At 39.6% G+C, this 17,391-nt stretch overlaps 4 protein-coding genes across 4 annotated transcripts; 2 read left to right on the plus strand and 2 right to left on the minus strand.

Annotated features, from left to right (window-relative positions):
* Positions 1 to 53: 53 nt before the first annotated feature.
* GCK72_009198 (uncharacterized protein) lies at positions 54 to 2,265 on the minus strand (the record flags this gene model as incomplete). The annotated part of the gene is made up of 3 exons (XM_053727257.1): positions 54 to 321; positions 785 to 939; positions 2,191 to 2,265. 3 exons carry the CDS (start codon positions 2,263 to 2,265, stop codon positions 54 to 56), a joined length of 498 nt encoding a protein of 165 aa, XP_053586834.1.
* A 1,664-nt stretch (positions 2,266 to 3,929) lies between these two features.
* On the plus strand, positions 3,930 to 6,500 carry GCK72_009199 (uncharacterized protein; the record flags this gene model as incomplete). Its single annotated transcript, XM_053727258.1, has 4 exons — positions 3,930 to 4,101; positions 4,607 to 4,797; positions 5,837 to 6,085; positions 6,363 to 6,500. 4 exons carry the CDS (start codon positions 3,930 to 3,932, stop codon positions 6,498 to 6,500), a joined length of 750 nt encoding a protein of 249 aa, XP_053586835.1.
* Positions 6,501 to 7,773: 1,273 nt separating this feature from the next.
* Positions 7,774 to 12,752, plus strand: GCK72_009200 (uncharacterized protein; the record flags this gene model as incomplete). The annotated part of the gene is made up of 6 exons (XM_003095787.2): positions 7,774 to 7,916; positions 7,969 to 8,061; positions 9,167 to 9,533; positions 10,445 to 11,020; positions 11,083 to 11,958; positions 12,009 to 12,752. The coding sequence occupies 6 exons, from the start codon at positions 7,774 to 7,776 to the stop codon at positions 12,750 to 12,752; spliced, it is 2,799 nt and encodes a 932-aa protein (XP_003095835.2).
* Positions 12,753 to 13,706: 954 nt separating this feature from the next.
* On the minus strand, positions 13,707 to 16,664 carry GCK72_009201 (uncharacterized protein; the record flags this gene model as incomplete). The annotated part of the gene is made up of 5 exons (XM_003095772.2): positions 13,707 to 13,923; positions 14,676 to 15,275; positions 15,717 to 15,772; positions 15,817 to 15,943; positions 16,537 to 16,664. The coding sequence occupies 5 exons, from the start codon at positions 16,662 to 16,664 to the stop codon at positions 13,707 to 13,709; spliced, it is 1,128 nt and encodes a 375-aa protein (XP_003095820.2).
* Positions 16,665 to 17,391: the final 727 nt, after the last annotated feature.

Genomic DNA, 17,391 nt, shown 5'->3' on the forward strand with positions numbered 1-17,391 from the left:
CACCAGTTTTTCTTTTTTTTTTCTTTCAAAAATACATTTTTGTTAAATCAAAATTACTCGACTTTCTTCTTCTCCTGCTCCACCTCCGTCTTATCAGATTTCAAAAAGTACCAAACCGAATAGACGATATAACAAGATCCCAAAATGTGCAAAAAGTTCAAAGCCAAGACGAAAATGTGCATTTCGGAGAGACGCATCATGGGGAATAACAGGATGAATGGGATGATGGAGGTGTAAATTGGAGTGGCGATGAAGTTGAAGATTCTCGAGTTGTAACGAGTGCCGACGACTGATTGGGTTACGGTAGGCATGTCGATTAGTCTGAAAATGCGAGTTTTGATAGGATTTTGGTCTCCAAAATCTTTAATTGAAATTTTCGCGATAAATAATTAAAAATATCGTGTCGAGCTCTTTGAGAGCTTTCAGAAAAGTATAATAATGCCCATGTTCCCTGCATTTTCATTTTTGATCTACCTATGCGCCTTTAAAACGGACGGTTTTCGTTGTGGGACCCAATTTATCAGAACCAGGGCATGATTATACTTTTCTGAAAGCTCTTGGTGAGCTAAATTTAGATTTCTTTGTTTTAAAGCATAAATTTGAGAGTTATGGGTCTCACCGCGAAAATTGGTAGATCAAAAACAAGAGTTGTCAGAATATAGGCATGCTTAGACTTTTCTGAAAGCTCTTGGCGAGCTGAACACGATTTTGATAGTGAAAATATTATTTGGTGCGAATTTTCCCCTTTCAAAAAGCTTCTACTCAATTCTTTCAGTTGTCTTACCTCATGAAAAGAATCAAACAAATCGTGTAGACCAGCGAGAACTCTCCCAATCCATATCCCTGATGTGGTGGCCAAAATCGAGTCATTTTCTGAATTGTGCTCAAATCACGGGCGGCACGCCCAGCGAATTGGAATGATGGGTTGGCGGTGAAGAACTGAATATACTAAAATTTAATTTTCCCTTTTTTTAAAATCATTCCTTTCAAATTCCAAGTTTTTCAATTAAAAACTCACAGGGTCTAGGTGTGAGTAGTGAAATCGTATGCGCTCCGCTAGACATTGGCGGTAAATTCAAATTTTAATTTTTTTAATTCGCTGTTTCACTGTGGCACTTTGATACGCAGCTTAATCGACCACTTTTTGAGCCGATTTATGTCTGTTTTCCCGCATTTTCAGTCAGTTTTTCGACCGTCGCGCGTCTTTTCGAGATCAATTCTATTGAAAAAATAGATAAAATTTTTAAATATAAAAATTATTTTGAATTTCGCGCTAAAATTTCAGCTGATTTCAGCGGAGCGCGTTTATTTTCACTACTCATCCTGAGACCCTGTGAAAACTTCAATTTATTGAAAAACTAGAGTTTAAACTCCCGCCAAAATGTTGTTGTGCATTATTGCGTGTCGGTGATTGCGTACCATGCATTTAACTCGACGAGCAAAGCTTTTCAGCATTTTTCAGATTTTCTCAGCTCGATTTCAGCAGTTTTTCGTCGATTTTTTTGCGATTTTCCCGCTTTATCGAATAAATTTTTAAATTTTTCGTCATTCCCAATCTAAAAACACTCACTTTTATCAACTGAATCGCTCGTTCTTTGCTGAAAAGCCAATGTGAAAAATAATGAATTAAAAACGTTGCCAGAGGGATTCTGACGCATAAATTGATGATATTTTTGCATGAAAATCGGCCTGAAATGATTGCTAATGTGATTTTCAGTTATTTTCAACCTAATTTGACGAAATTTTCAGACTTACCTGCCATTTTTCCGCCGAAAACTACAAAAACTGTGTATTTCCAAGTATAAATTCCGAATTTCCTATTAATTTCGGGCGCGCAAACGCGTCTATTCGTCCTCTTTCACATTGTCTCCTTGACCCGATTCTCTCTCTTTTTCCCATCTCTTCTCATTTTCTTTTTTCTACACACGCGCAGAGAAATCGTCATTTTATATCTTTATACATGGGCGGTGCGAATAGTTTTTCTACTTTTTTTGAGACTGGGCCTAAAAATTTCAGAAAAAACCAATTTTTTGACAAAAAACTTGATTTTTAGCTATAATCTTCAGTTTTTGAACGATTTTTGATAAAAATTTTTAATTTTTGTGTTATTCTATGAAAAATTAGTTCAGTACTTCAAATATCAACTCAAAATCTTTTTTTTCCACGTTGAGCCGTTCTTTTTCAAATTACCGCGCTTTTCTCAGCTTCTCCTCGAGAAATACACGACGAGTGCCAACACAAATCGTGGCGGGACCCGAGCTCCATGTTTGAACAGTTTTAATGGTTGTTCTCGCTGAAAACCGACGGTTTTTGTTTATTTTTTCGATTAGGAGGTTTAGAAAAAAATTCTACATCTTTTGGTACCTAATTTTCTAAGTTTTGTTTAAAATTGAGTGAGAAATTTGGATTTTTAGTTTTCCTGCAGCAAAAAAAAAAGAATATAAAAGTTAAAGAGCTCTTATTTGTAGTCTAGAGTTGTCTATTTCAATTTGTTTCTTATCAGCTATTTTCTGAAATTTTATAGAGTCATCAAACACGGAAATAAACTTTTTAAGCAGTGTTTTTCAAGGAAACCTCAATTTTGTAGTTTGTGAGCATAATTTTATTCAAGTTGGAGAGAAAAATGAAATAAAACTAATTTTTTGTAAAAGGAAGTTCTGATGAGGCTCATTTTCGGTTTTTTTCATACTTGTCAAATGACAGGCCGGCCCGTAAAAAGCCCTTAGTACACTTTTAATCAAATTTGAAAAAAAAAATTCCCTCCAAAAAGACGGGCCTGACGGGCCGGGCCGGGCCTGACGTTTTGAAAAACAAACCCGGCCCGGCCCGGCCCTTGACAAGTATGGTTTTTTTAGTGGGAAATTGAGCCAATTTTAGTGTTTTTCATTGAGAAATGTTGTAGTTTTGTATGTTTTCAAGAAACAAGAAGAATTTTTTGTCTGAAAAACCTGAATTTCAATACTTAAGGGCATATTCTTTCTATCACAACGTTTTCTGGCTATTCCTTCTTGAAATTCCATTTTTCCACACAAAACCCACCCTGACAGCTGGAAAAATTTAATTTCCGTTTAGTTTTATCTCCATGACAACACTGATCACTTCCTCTCAAAGTTAACAACAATTTTAACTAACTCCGTCATATTTCCGACTTATTTTTAATGGTTTTTCGGAAATCTCCCTTTCAACTTTACCATTTTCAGCACACATGATGCAAAAGTCTGAAATTTCGGAGAAAATTTGAACGTTAAAAAAAAAATTATTTGAACACAATTTATGACACTTTCACTAATCTTCTGTGTCAATTTATGGCGCGAAAACGGAGTTTTGATGCTTGAAAACGCGTTCAAGGCGCGCCAGATTTCTCAGTTTTCGCTGAAATTTCAAGCGCGCCAGCCACGCGATCTTCATGCAAAATGACCATTTTCAGCAGAAATTCGTCATTGTTCAGTAATCAACTTTTTGCGATCTAAATTCCTCAAAAAAATGAATTTTCGACCTAAAAAAAATCTGCAATTCCAAAAATTGACAAAAAAACACGTATTCCCCTCTGAAATTTACCATTTTCAGTCATAAATCACTTTTTCAAAACGTTCCACGTATTCACTTTCCCATCATCATATTCAAAATCACCTCACTTTTTTTCCACTTTTTCCCCGAAAATATGATCAAACATTGTCATTTTTGTTACGTGTTACCCCCTTTCCTTTTATCAATTCTCCTCTTTTCTCTCTCCGATTTTCCATCTTTTCACTTCATTTTGCCCTCTTTCGTTCACTCGACGATTGTTCTTTGAATTGGACCGATCCAAGTTCGTTGCGCTTCATCGATTTTTGCGCTGAAAATGCTATTTTCTGGCTGTTTTGGACCATTTTTTCTCGATTTTGCGCGTTTTCATTCCCTAAATTTCTCTAAAATCCACATTTTCAGCCATGGGTGTCCCAAAAACTCAACAATCCAGCCAAGCGGCCACTCAATCCGCTGGACCAACGGAAACATTGGCACGTGGAATCCGTGCGATCTTCATCGGACCACCGGGATCCGGAAAGGGAACTCAGGCGCCGGCGTTCGCTTCGAAATACTTCTCATGTCATTTGGCGACTGGTTAGTAGAAGAAATCGATGAATTCAATGGAAAAAAGCGGAAAATCGGGATTTTTGGCCAAAAATGGTCATTTTCGATGAAAATTAATGGAAATGTTGCCGATTATCTGAGCATCGATTGTTTTTTCGCGAAAATTGCTCAAACTCGATCGAAACGTTAGATTTTAGCTGGAAATCTATTCTGATACTCGATTTTCGAAATAAGAACCCAAAAATGCTTCATCAAGGTGTTTTATGTGTCAAAATGGCTTATTTTTGGTCAAAAATCGCTGAAATCCTATAGAAAACTATCGTAGGCTGTCTAAAAATAGATAAAACGCAGATTTTTATTATTAAATTTGATAAAATTCTATAGAATATCGGCTAAAAACCTTATATCCCAGTCAAAATGCCCGTTTTCCTGTTTGAAAACAGTGAAGACTCATTTTCTGCTCTTTCTATGCGATTTCCAAGCCTGAAAAAAACTTAAAATTGTCAAATTCCTTTCCAAAACCATCCATTTCCAGGCGATTTGCTCCGCGCCGAAGTGGCCTCCGGTTCCGAGTTCGGAAAAGAATTGAAGGCGACAATGGACGCCGGAAAGCTCGTCAGCGATGACGTCGTCTGTAAGCTCATCGAGCAAAAGTTGGAGAAGCCCGAGTGTAAATACGGATTCATTTTGGATGGATTCCCACGTACCAGTGGACAAGCTGAGAAGGTTTCTGCTGAATATTGTCATAAAATCGCGAGTCTGGCGCGTGTTCGGCGCTTATGGACTGAGAAATCGGGCGCTCCTTCGACGCATTTTCAAGCATCAAAATTCCGTTTTTCCGCCATAAATTGACATTAGTGAAAGTGTCATAAATTGTGTTCAGTTTTTCCCACTGATAACGCTTTTATTGACAGCTCACAAATAGTTCAAATACGAAGCAAAAGGGGCGTGGCTTAGGCTCCGCCCATTCGCAATTTTGGCGCACAATTTGCTTTTGGGGAGTATGCGGTTTTAGAAAATGAGACGAAGAATCCAGAAATTGACTGTGCGGCATAATTGCGAAAGTGGGCGGAGCCTAGTTAGCCGTACTATGAAAAAATCAGACTTGTCAAAAATCGGGCCGGCCCGGGCCGGGCCGAGATTTTTCCTGATTTCGGCCCGTCGGGCCGGGCCGGGCCGAGATTTTTCTTGACCGGGCCGGGCCGAAATTTCTCTTGGCCCGGTCTGCCCGGATTCAAAAATGGGAACCCGTTTTTACCAAATTTTATTTGAAATTTTTAGAAAAAATAGAGTAAAAATGCTTAAATTATCATACATAGTATTCACATTTTTCAGAAAATTTCAAAAAATTCCAAAAAAAATTCAAAAACTCAAAATGTTTCAAAACGAGCCGAGCGGGCCGGGCCGGGCCGGGCCGAGATTTTTCCTGGTCTCGGCCCGGCCCGGCCCGGCCCGTGACAAGTCTGGAAAAAATAAAGTTTCGACAAGGATTTTCAAAAAATTTTCGCGGGCTGAAACGCGCAAGCGCAGGGAGTTGTTGGCGGAGCTTAAACTGCAAGCGGCGCGGTACTAATTCCAGTTGTTTTTTTCAAAAAGAACGGCGCCGCTTGCAGTTTAAGCTCCGCCAACAGCTCCCTGCGCTTGCGCTTTTCAGCACGCGAAATTTTTTTGAAAATCCTTGTCGAAACTTTATTTTTTTCACAGTATTTCCCACTTTGACTCAAAATCAGCCTCTGCTTTCTCCCAGAAACCCTCATAATTGCAGCTCGACGAGATTCTCGAACGCCGAAAGACGCCATTGGATACTGTCGTCGAATTCAACATTGCCGATGATCTCCTCGTCCGTCGTATCACCGGACGCCTGTTCCATATCGCTTCGGGACGTAGTTATCATTTGGAATTCAAGCCACCAAAGGTCCCAATGAAGGATGATATCACCGGAGAGGCTTTGATCCGTCGTTCCGATGATAATGAGGAGACGCTTAGAAAGAGATTGGTTCAGTATCATCAGATGGTACGGTTTTATTGGAGGGAAAATTACCTATTAGCACGGCACGCTTTTTACAACGGCGCTCTACCGAAACCGAAGAAAATTGTGTGCAAAATTGAGAGACGCAGAGAAAAAGAGACTTATTTCAACGGTATTTCGCTGGAGCGCAGTTGTAAGAACTATAATACAACTGCGCTCCACCGAAATACCCTTGAAAAATGTCTCTTTTTCTCTGCGTCTCTCAATTTCGCACACCGAGCTATTATAAAAAAATTTAAACATCTATAATTGCAATTTCCAGACTGTTCCACTCGTCAACTACTACCAGAAGCACGGTGTCCACGTCGCTGTCGACGCCGCCAAACCAATGGCCGACGTCAAGGCTCATATCGACTCGGTGTTCGCAAAATTCACCCAGAAGAAGGTATCGACGAAATGAGGAGAAATAGTGAACTCTTGAATTATAGAATTAATGAATTGAATAGATTTTGAGACATTTCTTATGCATATTTTCTGATTAGTTTGAATATCGAAAATTGCAGTACAATTTCCAATTTAAAAGACCTGTAGTCAACAATTCTGTAGGCTTTAGATCCAGTTTTCAAGTGTTTTTTCACGTTTTAACTCTTTTTTGTGTGTCAAAATGACATTTTTAGTGAAGAAATCATATTTTTCGGAAGCAATTTCGTTCAAAATTACTCTTTTTCTGTCAAAATAACACAGATTGAATTAAGAGACGCTTCTCTTGATTCCCAGTAATTTTATTCCAAATCTGAATTATCCGTTTCAGATTTGAAGCATTTATGAACGTTTTTCTGCTAGATTGGGCTGAAAATCCATATTTTCATTCGAAAAACCAATTTTTCAGCTGATTTATCTGAGAAAAACGCCCAGATTTCAGTTTCAGCTACATTTTCAGTCAATTCCAGTTCAGAAATAACTTTTTTATACTCAAAATTCGACATTTTGACATTTTTTCAGTTTTCAAGGATCAACTTAATCCCAAATCCCTCCAGAAATCTCATTTTCTAACTTTTATTTCCAGGACCGTGTCGCCTTCGTCTAACTTCTGATGTCGCCGCTTCCACCTTCACACCCCTTCCCCGTCATCATAGGCATCCAAAGATTTAGCCACTTTTCTTATCCTTAAATTTCCATCCCATTCTTTTTAGTTTGTTCTAGACGTGTTTCTCTCTTATTAAGGTCCCCGTGCTGTTTGAATTTCTCTCCTTTGATATTCTATGCATTTTTTCGGTTTTTTGTTTTTCTTCCACGTCATTCCTTTTGAAATCAAAAGTTTTCTCTTACCGTTTCACACAGATTAATCTCTAGATTGAAGAAAAATACACAAAAGCAATTTATGAGAAAAAGAAAGACGGAAATTGAACAAAAGGCGGGGCCAAGCGCACTGATTGGCTAATCAGTTGCGCAATCTTGCTGATTAGCATTTTTCCCAGAAGTTTTTTTCCTCGGAATTTGTGGGGTCTCACCTTCCAAAAAAGTGAAGCAAATGCGCGCCATCGCACACTTTTTCAAATTCACTTTTGCGCGGGAGAAATGCATTTTCGATTTCCGAGGGCTGCGATTTCCACTGTTTCGTGATGAATTTTGCGGATTTTGGGATGTTTTTCTTGAGTTTTTGCATGATTTTTTGATTTTTCGACAAATTTTTATTGATTTCCGCTGATTTTTTCGCTTCAGTCGCTCGAAAAATGGAGGGAAACCGACGGCGTTCGATTCTGAGGCAGCCACGTGCCATGTCAGAAGAGATTACAGATGAGAATGTGGTCGAAGGAGCTCAGACGGCGATAGTCACGAATCGACGTGTCAGTTTTCATGCCACGAAACAGGTCAAGTGAGTTTTTTGAGGGGGATTTTATTTGAAAATCATCCCAATTTTTTTCTAGAGAATACGACCGAGAATACGGAAAGATTATCAATGGAACGCCTGTCAGAGAGAAGGCATTCGACACGATGAGCTCTGATGGAGGAGCTATGACGTACGTTTCGACGGGAAACCGAAATTTTCAGATTAAATTTGCAGCAAATTCGTTTTTTAACGAAAATCGCAATTTTTCGAATATTCACCTTCTTTTCAGCGCCACGTGGCAAATACAGCAAAAATACGAAAAATGATCGCATTAAACGCGGTATTTTAAGCAGGAATGAGGTTTTTGAGCTATTTTTCGATTTTTGCTCAAAAATGGTGATTTTTTCAGACAAAATTTCTCAAAAACTGGTATTTCAAGTAAAAATTCGATTTTGCAAAATCGAATTTTTACTTGAATATTTTGGGCCAGTTTCTTGCTTTCTTTTAAATTTTTGAGCTTTTTGAGCTAAAAATAGGTTTCCGAAATGAAAAAATGAGATTATAAAGCGATTTTCAGATATTTTTCGCCAGAAAATAGGTATTTTGAGCAAATGTCAACGATTAACTTCACTTTTTAGGGACTTCTATGTCTGAAAACCTCTTTCGGTAATCTAAATTTCTATTCTCTCCGAAAATTTTGCATTTTTATACAAAAATTGGCAAAAAATCTCAATTTTCTGCCAATTACAACACATCTCACCTGTTTCTTGAGGTCTTTCGTCACTAAATTCGATTTTCTGAAACAGATTCCTCCTCGAAAATTCGGTTTTTTTTAGCTAAAAATCTCAATTCTAACTAGGAAAGGCCTCCAGGTAACCGTGGAGTTATGTAACGGCACCTATATCACTGGAAAGCTGGGAAAACGCTGATTTCAAATGTATATTCTGTTTTTTTCCCTCGCGGTCTGGTATTTAAGTTAAACAAGGTCAAAGTTTAGAAAAAAAGAGAGTTATTACCTTTCTGACACGCGAAAACTGCGAAAAAAATCGTTTCAAAATTTTCGCGTGTCAAAAAGGCAATAATTTGTCATTTTTCCTAATTTTAACCTCGTTTTTCTCGAATACCAGACCTCGTGGGCAAAAACTGAATATATTTGGAATCAGCGTTTTCTCCGTTTTTTCAATGATATAGGTCACATCCCATAACTTCACGATCACCTAGAGGCTTTCCCTAGTAAACACGGCGCCAAAATTCAAAAAAAAAACGTGAAAATCCAATAGATTCTTCCTTTTCAGACCACGTGTCGCCAGCGTGGATATGGACGTCAGCGAATCGTCGACATCTCAAACAACAACAACACCATTCAAAATTTTCGACACGAATCGACAGGATACGGACGTTTCCTCGATGGATATGTCATTGGACCGAACCCTGAACAACGAGACCGCCCGTCTATTTGATATCACTCGTGAGAAGACGTTAGTCTACGAGAAGACGACAGAAGTAACGACGAAAACGACGGAAAGAATTCTGACGGTTCCGGGTAGTGGTACGGATGATGGAGGTGGAAGTGGACAGGATGATACGATGGCATTGTTCAATCAGACGGATCGACAAGAAGTCGATATGTCTGTTGATCAGGGAGGAGCTAATAATGAAACGGTAAGGGAGGTATAGCAGGGAATTTTAGGGAGAAATGGGACTTGAGAAGGATTTTTCAGTTTTTGTGATAGTTTGGAAATTCAAACTTGTCACGGGCCTGTCCGAAATCGAAATTTTTCTCGTCCCGGCCCGCCAGCACGTCTTTTTTTTCAATTTTACACTCTCGAAAACGTTTTTGAACTAATTTTTAAACAAATTTTTTTTCCGAAAATGTCGAATTTTTCACTGAACTTCAGTATTCATGAATCAAGAAATTTGATTTTTGAAATTTTCAAAAATTTGAAAAGTTAGGCCAAAAAATAGTTACTTTTCTTGAAGCGGGACCGAAATTTGGCAAGTTTAGTGAGCTGAAAAACATAAAAATGTTGATTTCAGCGAGCTCTATGTCTGTGATTCAATATGAATTGGCTTATGGTTCATAGTAGTACGAAACGTTAAAAAAAGGTAAAAATGCGAAAAATTGACAGAAAATTAGCATTTTTGACTATTTTCTGGAGTTTCTTGCCAATTTTTGACGTTTTTTTTGATTTGGAATCCACAGAATTTTCTTGATCGGGATGATTTATGAGTCGAAAATTGCAAAAATCGATATCAAACATGATTTTGAGACTGTAATCGTCTGAAAATGAGCATTTTCAACCAGTTCGAAGATCTTTTCATGAAAATCATAGCTTTTTGACATTTCTGTGAATTGTTTGACAGTTTTGATGTGAATTTGTTGTTTTCAACCTTGTCGGATGATTTTTGACCCCATTCCCTCCCATATTCAGTCATCGACCTAGAGCTCACTGAGTTTTACGTTTTCATATGTTTTTCTACACACAAATTTTTATTTTGAAGCTTTTTGATGGAAAATGAGCCTAGGAATAGGATTTTTCAGCCAAAACCTCACCTCATACTTATAATTTCAGCTGAACATCTTCAACACAACGAACCGTGACGTCACCGACATGGACATCACTTCTGATCACCGGGTGGCGCCTCAATTCAAAACTCCACGACTTCCAGCTGATGCCAAGAAGGCCCCAATCACAGATAATATGGAACCAATCGATATGGATATGGATACGACTCTGAATGCAGCGAATGACACGATGGCAGTGTTCAAAAGTCCCGCTCGTATCAAGAGAAACGATTCGGAACCAATCGATATGGATGTGACAAGAGATCAACTCAACAATGAGACACTCGCCCTCTTCCAGACACCCGAAAACCACCGCAAAAACCCAATGTCAGTGCTCCAGAAGACACCAGAAATCGGGTCAGAAGCGATGGATATCTCGATGGCCGCTGGGATGACTCCAAAACCTGCTCCGGCGCCAGTGAATATGGAGATGAGCTCTGATGATACAATGGCTCTGTTCAAAATCACGACTCCGGTGACCAAAAAGAATTTCGGAGGAGAAGAAGACATGGACATCACTCAGAGACCGCCTTCGGTTGCTGACGATACGATGGCTCTGTTCAAAAGTCCGGCGAGAGTTGAGGTATATATAGTGAATAGGCTGAAAAGGGGCGGAGCTTATCTAATTTTTCCTTCAATTTTCAGACGGTGCCAACTGTCATTCAGCCACAGCAACAATTGTTTGAGGAGAGTATGGAAATGGAGGATCAGAGTGCACTATCAGAAAAAGTAGATGAGCCAGAAGACGTCGCGATTTCAGAAGTTCTGGAAGCTCCAGAAGCTCCAGAAGCTCCGTCAAACCATAATTCAATGATGATGGAGACAGAAACAATTATTGTTGAAGAGGATAGAGCCGCTGTCCAGATGTCGATGATGGATGTGACGGCTCCACTTGATGACGTCATGGAGTCCGTGCTTCTGAATCAGACGAATTCAGAGAAGACGTTGACGACGACTTCGACGACAGAAGAATCGCCACGTCCCAAATCGTCTGTTCGTGACGTGACGTCGTCTGTCCACGTTTCGAGTGTCACTTTGAATGTTTCGACGAATCGGAAAGAGAATGATTCGATGATTCGAACGATGCAGTATACGGAGGTGGATACGACGAATACACTCCAGAATACAAGTCAGAGAATGGAGGATTCAGATGAAGAAGAAATCAAGGAAGAGTCGACGGCAAAAGAAACGACACTGATTCGGGAGGAAGCTGAAGACGTGACGATTCAGAATCCGCAGGAGATCCAGCAGGATATGTCGATCTCCTCATACAATCTGAGTGTTTTCAATCAGACTACAAACAGCACCGGATCCGTTCCAATCTCCAGAAGACGTCGCTCTCTTCTTCGTGAAGTTTGTGAATCTCAACGACGTCACGCTATGATGGAGAATTCGATGAATATCTCGACTGTCGGTGGGGAGACGGCTCTTGCAGAGTATCGAAAGGAGAAGATGAATGCATCAGGAGTTATGAATCAGTCGTTGGATCAGTCGGCACAAGGAAGGGATATTTTCATGATGGTAAGGGGATTCAGAAGTCTTTGATGCATCAGAATTAATCAAAATTTCAGAATACGTCGATCAGATCGCCGAATGTTCGACTGGCTCAAGGAACGCCGCCGCCAAAGTCTCCGAGATTCGAGATGCCACTCTACGATCCGGCTGTCGTTAACATCGTCTACCTCACTCCAGAAGACGTCAACAATCCGACGCCACTTCCAGAAGCTGTTGAATTCCAGAAGGTTCTCGCCGAAGAATCTCAACGAGTGCAGAAGGAGATTCAACGAAAAATGAAGGAATCCGGAGTGAAACCGGAGAAATTGGAGTGGATTCAGAAGAATGAGATGTCGAAATTGACGAGAGACGAGCGAGAAGTGGTGACGATTGCACGAGAAGAAGCGGAGATTCGATTCCTTCGTCTCCGTCTGAAATTCGCGAAAGAGCAACGAGAGAAAGGCGACGAAATGATTGAGAAGATGACTGCTGAAAATGAGAAACTCGCTCTGAAAATGCAAGGAGTCAAGAATATTCCAGCACTCCGAGAAGAGGTTGAACACCTTCGGAATCAGCCGACACTCGCGGAATGTCATCGGATTGAGGCGGAGCATCACGAGATGAAACGATTGATGATGCAGTTGAGTCTCGATTGGATTCGATGCATGATTCAGAAGGTGATGGATCAGAAAGAGTTGAAGAAGAAGATTCAGATGGACATTGAATTCCAACAAGAACGAATCTATCAGTTGGAAGAGGAGGAGAAAAAAGCGATGGACGAGATCAAGAGAAGAGTCAAGGAGATGGAAATCCAGTGGTGAGACTAGCTGAAAAGGGGCGGAGCTTAAAAGTTATATTTATATTTTTCAGACTCCACCCGCCATCATCATCATTGTGACCACGATTATACTGTCAAATAGCGAATAATCGAGAGAATTTTTAACCGTTTCTTATTATTATTAATTTCTTCTCTCTCTTTCCCCTTTTACTTATTGTAGACTTATTTTAATTATTTCATAATTGTCTCCCCCACTCGAAACTTAACTTGGGATTATCCGAATTTCCCTGTAAATAAATCGGTTTTGAACGTTTAGCCAGAAGAGTTCCAAAATTTATGCTGAAAATTGGGAGAAAATTGTTGAGACAAAATAGAGAAAACCTTTTTAGGGGGGGGCGGAGCTTAATAACTGAAAATATACGCAACGACGAAATGTATCAGTGAGTGTGTGGAAGGGGAAAAACGGGAAATGGAGAGACGAAAAGGAGATCCCACAAAAAGAAAAATATATAGAAATTTGAAGAAAAGAGGGGGCGGAGCTTAGGTATCTGGAAAATGAGACATGATGCAATTTGGGGGCGGGACGGGGACGGGAACTTGTGGATGTGAAATATCAACGAGTAGATGCAACGGGGTGAGAATAGGGAAGGAGCAAGTACGCTCCAATAAGAATGTTGGATTCTCAATGGAGCGTGGTTGCACGAGGGAGGGGGGGTATCATTCACATCACAGCTGGAATGGATATACATATATAGGGGAGAGAAAAGGGGGCGGGGTTAATATTTTACAAAATATTAGAAAAGACGAATTCAACATGATTTTGGGAGAGTTTAATCGAGAAAGTGTTACTAACAATGATATAATAATGATACTAATCTGGAAATTATAGTCAAATGGAAACTAAGAAAAAGAACTGGAACGAAAAGTGGGGGGCGGGGCGAGAAAATTCAACGGGGGGAATATATAATACATGAAAAGAGAAAGAATAAAGAGGTGTCTAGACAGACGGTGCACCACCATTCCTTGCAGCCGCCTCTGCTTCCATTCGTTTGTGATGAGACTCCGCCTCCTCCCAGATCAACTCCTTCAGCCTCTCTTTCGGCAGATCGTCAAATTCCATTTCGAGTGTGAATGGCTCCTCGCAGACTGGCTCGTCTCCTGGATCGTAGTATTGTTCGAGATATGGATGCGCGAGCGCTTGTTCGATGTCAATGCTGAAATTATGAGAGTTTTGGGAGGAAAAATAGCAGAAATTTTGAATTTTTCTGATGTCTGTCTGTCTGTCTGTCTATCAGGATGTCCAGATCTCGCATATACGTTAATGTGGACGAGTGGAAGTTCGGACAAACAGACAGACGTCTGGATATTTGAAAATTATCGGAAATTCCAGAGAATTCAGAGATTTGAGGGAGTTTTGAGAGGAAAAATAGTGGAATTTTGGGATTTTCTGAAGTATGTATGTCTGTCCGGATGTCCTATATCCGACATTTGGACAAATGGATATTCGGAGACACAGACAGACGTCTGGACATTTGAAAATTGTCGGAAATCCCAGAGAATTCAGAGATTCTACAGTGAGAAGATATCGGTCGGTGTGTCCGAATATCCGGATGTCCATTTGTGTGTCAGTGGATCCAGATATCCAAAATCCGGACGTTAATCCCGGTTTCCGGATGTCCGTAAATAGGAGAAAGCGTGAGAAACTTTGTCAAAAACTGAATGTTTTCAGCTGAATCCAGCTGAAGTCTGTCTGTGTGTCTGAACTTTGAGCAGGTCCAGATGTCCAACATTTTCATTTATGGCTGGAAACCGACAAAGTTCTTATATTTCCCTATTTTGTAAAATGTCTGTCTGCATGTCTGAGTTACCAGATGTCCAGCCAGATTTCTATTGAAATTTTAGTTGTTTTCAGTGATTTTCAACGATTTTCAGCCAATTTTCTCTCATTTTCATGCCGATTTCTTACCGATTATGTGGATTGAAAGTGAGCATTTTATCCAACAAATCAAGTGCGCGTGGATCGGCTCCCGGATACAAACGAGCCCATGGCTGCTTTGGTTTGTGTGGAAGAGAGATCAAATAGCTGCGTGCTTTGTCATTAATAATACATTGCAAATCCTCATTCGACGGTGATCCGACGACTGCCAATATCAAATTCAACTGATCCAAATAGTGTTTTCCGGGGAACAACGGGCGATTACTCAACATTTCAGCGAGAATACATCCGACACTCCACACATCGATCGACTTGGTGTATCCCTTCGAATTGAGCATAATCTCCGGTGCACGATACCATCTCGTTGCCACGTATTCAGTCAAGAATCCAGTGTGATCCGTCTGGGGATCGGTGACACGAGCCAGTCCAAAGTCACAGATTTTCAGATCGCAAGTCGTGTTGAGCAACAAGTTCGATGGTTTCAAATCACGATGGAGCACGTTTGCAGAGTGAATGTATTTGAGACCACGGAGAATTTGATAGAGGAAATAGCAGACGTGGTCATTTGAGAGTTTTTGAGTTTTGAGCAGTTTGTAGAGATCCGTTTCCATCAGACATTGCACTATGTAGCTGAAAATTAAAAACATTTTCGATCAATTTTAGCTGAAAATCCGGATATTTGACAATTTCTATTTAAAAATCCGGTTTTTCACTCATTTTTAGTCTAACATTCAGATTTTCGCCTGTTAATTGGGAAGAGATTGGGCGGAGCTTAATATGAAAGTACTGATGCTTTAGTATTTCTAGAACGCGCCAAAGGCGCGCCAGGTGCCCTAAATCGTTAAAATCCTGACATTTTTAACAGAAAAGTCTAATATTAAGAGCTTTTCATCAGTTCTCTATTGAAAATTTGATAAAAGAAAGCGCCAGAGGTGCGCCAGACATCAAAGATAATTTTTTGATTTCTAATGTTCCCAGAAAGATTGAAAAGCGTCTAAGACACCCCAGATACTAGAAAATCAACATTTTCCCCAGTTTTTCACTGAAATTCTTAAAGAAACCAGTACTAACATGTCTTTCAACGAGTCGACACTCTCCGATCGAATGATTTCCTGGATGTTGATGATCTGAAAATCATAAATTTTAAGGTTTAGTTTAAGATTGTGCCTACATTCTCGTGCTTGAACCGATTGAGAATCTTGATTTCACGAAGTGTCCGTTGACAGAATGTCTGATGTTCGAATGGTGAGATCTTCTTTATGGCGACACGGTCACGAGTGATGGTGTCGAGTGCCGAACTGGAAATTGAGAGTGAGGTTCGGGTCAAAATTAAAGTTTTTTGGGGGGGGGGGGTCTGTGTGTCTGGATATCCAGATTTCTTCGCCTTATTTCTGATTTTTTGTCTTTCCGAATGTTCGGATGTCCTTTTCAAGGCTATCATAGCCCTCCCTCTCTTACAACTGCGCCCCACCGCAAACGAGAGAGAATCGGCGAGAGACGCAGAGTTTTTTCTTGCGTCGACCAAGATTTTCACAGTTTTTGATCTATTTTTCATAATTTTCTCACAAAAATCGGCAAAAATTATAAAAACTTGTGGAAATAGGTCAAAAATGGTGAAAATCGGTTTCGCGCCAGAAAAAAACTCTGCGTCTCTCCCCGATACTCTCTCGTTTGTGAACTGATTTTAAACTAATTTCGGATTAAAAAACGTCTGAAACTGACCAAAAATGCTGAAAATTTCGAAAAGATCAATTTTTCAGTCGAAAAATGCAACAATCTGTACTTCCAGATGTCTCCTGGATAGTTTTCAGCTATTTTCGTTACAAAAATCTATTGTTTTCAACCATTTTCATCCCAATTCCCGTCAAAAAACGAAAAGAATAAAACTCACGCGACCATTCCATAAGCTCCCTCTCCGATATATGACAAATTGACATATCTCGGAGCGACTTCGAACAATTGTCCATGAACCTCTTCGACATTGTTCACCGTCGAAATCACCGCTTCTCCGTCGGCCATCTGGAAATTGCAGAATATTCGAAGAGAATAGAAGAGTTTTTGAAACAAAGAAGTCATGAAGAGTTGTTGGTCTTCATTGTTTCAAAAAACAATGAAAAAGAATAAAAGAGAGAGAGCAAAGTGATTGAAAATGCATGAAATGTGGAGAGGGAAAGGACACATCCAAATGATATTTATATGGAGAAGAAATCAAGAATCACGGGAGGTGAATAGAGTCTGATTTTGGTGAGATTGGTGCTGAAAATCAGCTCATACATAGAAGCAAACATGCTGATTCCGAAAATCATAGTGATTTTTCGCACAGATTTGAAGATATCGAGATTTTCAATATTTTTGAAAATCCAATTACAAGACAGAATGTTACCATCTCGGTTTTCAGTTTCAGCTGAAGCTGAAAGTCACGAATTCAGCAGGTCTAAACCATTCTTACTGTTTCAGCCAATTTTCAGCCTGAAATTGTTTTACTGTTTCAGTTCAAAAGTCACTGTTTCAGCAGGTTTTCTGCGCAAAAAGTCCGTTTTTGAGATTTCTGAGCCCGAAAAAATTCTTCTTTTCGTTGAAAATAATTGAATTTTCAGCCTTCAAGGAAATTGACTAGAATTCTAACTATTTCATTAATTTTCGAGCTGAAATTTTTGAAACGTTTTTTTCTGAAATTTCTAAATCTGATCTACTAGATCGTACCAGTCAACGTCCTTAACTGAAGTTGCCTATTTCGACACTGCAA

The sequence above is a fragment of the Caenorhabditis remanei genome, chromosome III (genome assembly GCF_010183535.1).
Source record: "Caenorhabditis remanei strain PX506 chromosome III, whole genome shotgun sequence".
In the NCBI taxonomy this organism is placed as follows: Eukaryota; Metazoa; Nematoda; class Chromadorea; order Rhabditida; family Rhabditidae; genus Caenorhabditis; species Caenorhabditis remanei.